General features: G+C 40.9%; 1 protein-coding gene across 1 annotated transcript; it reads right to left on the reverse strand.

Annotated features, from left to right (window-relative positions):
* Nucleotides 1–267: 267 nt before the first annotated feature.
* On the reverse strand, nucleotides 268–2,980 carry parapinopsina (parapinopsin a). Its single transcript, XM_037772006.1, has 5 exons — nucleotides 2,506–2,980; nucleotides 1,223–1,313; nucleotides 882–1,119; nucleotides 538–780; nucleotides 268–448 (listed from the first exon to the last, which is right to left on the reverse strand). Exons 1-5 carry the CDS (start codon nucleotides 2,825–2,827, stop codon nucleotides 308–310), a joined length of 1,035 nt encoding a protein of 344 aa, XP_037627934.1. The 5' UTR covers nucleotides 2,828–2,980; the 3' UTR covers nucleotides 268–307.
* Nucleotides 2,981–4,194: the final 1,214 nt, after the last annotated feature.

A 4,194-nucleotide genomic window follows, 5' to 3' on the forward strand; every position in this document is an offset into this window, starting at 1 on the left:
GCTCACGTTATCGCAGTCTTGGAAAGGGAGGAGTGAGCGGAGGGGTGCACATTTGGTTGCAATCTGCACCCTTAACACTAGATGCCACCAAATACTACACACTAATGTTTTTTAAAATATGACTACATTAATTTATACAGCCTCCATCATTTCTGGCATCCATATCAGTCTGTTAAGATTGATGCGTCTACTTATGTTGTTTTAGATATTTTAAATGTGTGAAATGAATGTTTCCTTGTAGTCCAGTGTAGAGGGGGTTGACAGGAGTTCTGGTGATGCCGCCTCGGGAGTGAGACCATGTACACTTTTATTCATTCAAAGATTGTTTAGGTGAGACTCTTTGGCTCTTGTTGAGAGACGCAACCGTTGTTTCATCCTCAGACATTTGTTGATCTGAGGCCCACGGGTTCCACCCACACAGGACAGTGGAAACAGCGTATCCCCGAAACTGGAAACACACACACACACACAGCACATGGTCAATAATAGTGTAAATGCCTAAGTTTCTTTTCTTTGTGTGTGATGATGGAGAATTACCTGTCTGTTCATGAAAATATATATGATTGGGTTATAGACGGTGCTGCTTTTAGCCAAGTAGACAGGTATGGTAGCGATGATGGGGTCAATATGTAAACTGGAGTCCATGATGACAGCGAGGGCCATGGAAGCATATGGAAGCCAGGTCACCAGGAAGGCCAACACCATCACCACTATCATACGAGCCACCTGCACCTCCACGCGATTTGTGCTGCCAGCCTCAGATACTTGCAGCTTGGTCACCTAGAGGACAGCAAAATAGAAGCATGAAGACTTATTGTGATGCTGGCACAAGCAACCAAAGTATACACTTGACCCACATGCCCAACATTTACATCGCTCACCTTACGTAGGGTCCACAAGAGTCGTAAGTAAGACACCGTGATGATGGAGAAGGGCACAGCAAAGCAAAGGGAAAAGTATATGATGATGTAGGACATGTTCCCGACGTCCCGGCTGGACCAGTTCGGGGCGCAGGAGGTCTTGACGCCCTCCTGCTCATAACTTCCCCAACCAAACAGAGGTGGAGTGTTCCACACAAACGACCACACCCAGGACAGCACAACCCCAGCAACAGCATGTCTGAGGAGGACAGAGACGGTGCGTCACATGCTGGTGGAGCAATCAGATGTTTTGTAGTCCGGGCTGATGCTGCCAAGTGAAATACTGATGGTCATTTCTGTACCTGGTCTGGAACAGGACAGCACCCATGGGATAGCACACCACCATGTAGCGTTCAACAGAAATGACTCCTATTGTACACAGACTTGCTATACCTAAAAAAGAAAGAATATGTAAAACTAAATTAATTTGTGGTGGAAAATATCCTGTGATTTAGTAATTAATGACATGCAAATTCAGTAGAAAGTAACTAAGTACATTTATTTAAAGGTGCAGTGTGTAGGATTTGTCGGCATCTAGTGGTGAGGTTGCAGATTGCAACCAACTGAAACCTCTCCTGTGTATGTTGGAGAGTTATGGTGGCCGATGCCAAAAAATGCGTAAACGTTAAAACGCGAATGGCCCCATCTAGAGCCAGTGTTTGGTTTGTCCATTCTGGGCTACTGTAGAAACATGGCGGAGCAACATGGTGGACTCCGTGAAGAGGACCCGCTATGTAGATATGAAGGGCTCATTCTAAGCTAACGAAAACACAATGATTCTTAGTTTCAGGTGATTATACACTAAAGAAAACATGCTTATGAATATTATAATCCATTTCTGCCCCCTTAAAGGCCACACACTGTTGCTTTCAGTACTATACTTAAGTACAATTTTGAGTATTTCCATTTTATGCCACTTAATTCCTTTCAAAGGGAAATATTGTGCGGTTTACTGTACTACAGTAGGTTGGGAACCACTGGACTAAACTACGGAGATGTTGTGTATAAAGTAAAACTAGCTCCACCTCGACCAACTACAAAATCCTACCTGTACATTGATGCATTAGCACTAACAACTAATAATGTAATATATATTACATTTTTTCCTACATTTTCACTTCTGATATTTAGATTTAAATACATACTGTTGATAATACTTTAGTTAGATTATAGGATTTTGATTACTTTACTAATGGAGTATTTTAACATATGTGCATTGCTACTTTTTTTTAAAGGTACAGTGTGTAGGATTTGGTGACATCTAGTGGTGTGGTTGCAGATTGCAACCAAATGAGTTCCCCTGAGCTCACATATGAAGGGCTCATTCTAAGCTAACGAAAACACAACGATTCTTAGTTTCAGGTGATTATACACTAATGAAAACATAATTATGAATATTATATTCCATTTCTGCTAATAGATCCCCGGAAATGTTACACACTGTTCCCTTAAGTAAATCATCTGAGGACTTCTTCCACCACTGTGCAAATTAGAACACACCAAGATGTAAGTAATACTGTAACATGCAAACTCTTCTTTAGGATAAAACTTGTAGGCTATGCATACTGGCTATGAATTGACTCACCAAAAAAGGCCACAGCAAAGCCCTCTAATACGCAGCCCACACGTCCCAGACTGAAGTATCCCATGGCGCTGGTTACTGTGGTGGGCACACCTCCAAACACAGCACAGCCCAGGTCACATATGGCCAGGTTCACCAGAGCGTAGCTGAGCGGCTGCCTCAGCTGTCTGTGTCTCACTGTCACCACGATCACCAACAAATTGAGGATGATCCCCGCCACAGACAACACACCCATGATAACGGCCAGTACTGTGTAGCCAGTCGGAGACAGGAGCTCCGTGTTGACTGATGAGGAGTTTCCATCGTGTGGGGAAAGGTGCTCCATCTTACTCAGTCCATCTATACAACCTTAGCTCAAAACTTATCGAACTGAGGTTTGAAATATCCACAGGTGAAGTCAACACTTTCAAAAAATGTAAAACAAAAGAAAATCAAAAAATCAATTTAGTAATCCAACAAGTCCTCTACAAATGCTGCATGTTTGCTGCTCTGGTGCAGCCTGAGAGACGAGAGGGATATGACCCACTTAATAAGCCCAATAAGAGGAGGGAAGCTCTACACCATGACATTCAATTCTTGAAAACCAAATCCGTAGATCCGGATTGTGAAGGCAATAATTCAGTCTAATATCCCATAAGACTGCACTTTCCATGATTGCCGGGTTTACAGCTGCTCCTGAGTAATGAAGTAGGGGTTCAGTAGCACAATGTGGCTTTAGGATCAGAGTTAAACACACGCCTGCTGGTTAATGGAATAGAAGGAGCATTATAGCTTGTTAATGTCACACGTTTTTGTATCCACTGAATTACACAGTACACAGAGGCTTAACATGGCTTGGGCACTTCTTTTCGATTAGCTAACATACGTCAGCCAAACCAACACAATAGGGGAATAGGTTTGGTTTTGAATCTGTCTATCTATCTATCTATCTATCTATCAATCAAGCCCCTTTTTAAAGAGGTCAGAGGTCAAAGTCAGATTTAGAAAAGAGTGTGACAACAGTGTTCGAGACTGATTGTGTTTCTCAAAGACACTGTAGCTCAAGTAAATTGAGCATCAGTTCAAGCTCAGCTTGTCTAACCAGGGCTAATATCTACTGTCTCTCTACATAATGCATGCTCTATATCTACGTAATATTAAGGAAAACTGAAGGTTTCCTCATTAGCATAAAGACCAAACATCAGAAACATTTAGTGTAACATTTAACATTTCTGCACTTTTTTTTCCCTTTGTCATGAAAATGTCATGTCAATAAGCAGTGTTGGGCAGTTTTAGAAGTTGTAACTAACAACCTCATCAATAGATAATTTACTAATGCTTTATGGATCAGCAATAAGTCATTAATAGGACCTTTTGGGTTACTAAGTTGCAAGAAATCCCTCCACCTGGACAATGGTCTTTTTAGTTTTTCTAATTAATCGGGATCATCCTCTAATTAATCTTTTCTGAAAAAAACTGAGCACCAAAATCCATTTATTAATAATTTAATACAATGTAGAGCTTAATCGATCAAATGATTAGTTGTCAACTATTAAATTAATCGCCAACTATTTTGATAATCGATTAATCGATTTGAGTAAAAAGTGCAAATTCTCTGATTCCAACCTCTTAAATGTGAATATCTTCTGGTTTCTTTACTCCTCTATGACAATAAACTGAATATCTTTGAGTTGTGGACAAAACAAGACATTT

Source organism: Sebastes umbrosus, chromosome 6, assembly GCF_015220745.1.
Source record: "Sebastes umbrosus isolate fSebUmb1 chromosome 6, fSebUmb1.pri, whole genome shotgun sequence".
In the NCBI taxonomy this organism is placed as follows: Eukaryota; Metazoa; Chordata; class Actinopteri; order Perciformes; family Sebastidae; genus Sebastes; species Sebastes umbrosus.

Excerpts from the sequence above, each read along its gene's own strand:
- parapinopsina (XM_037772006.1), bottom strand. The coding sequence starts at position 2,827 with ATGGAGCACCTTTCCCCACACGATGGAAACTCCTCATCAGTCAACACG. Across the intron at positions 1,314-2,505 it reads CTTTGCTGTGGCCTTTTTTG|GTATAGCAAGTCTGTGTACA; the intron begins GTGAGTCAATTC and ends TTTCTTTTTTAG. Across the intron at positions 1,120-1,222 it reads GCTGTCCTGTTCCAGACCAG|ACATGCTGTTGCTGGGGTTG; the intron begins GTACAGAAATGA and ends TGTCCTCCTCAG.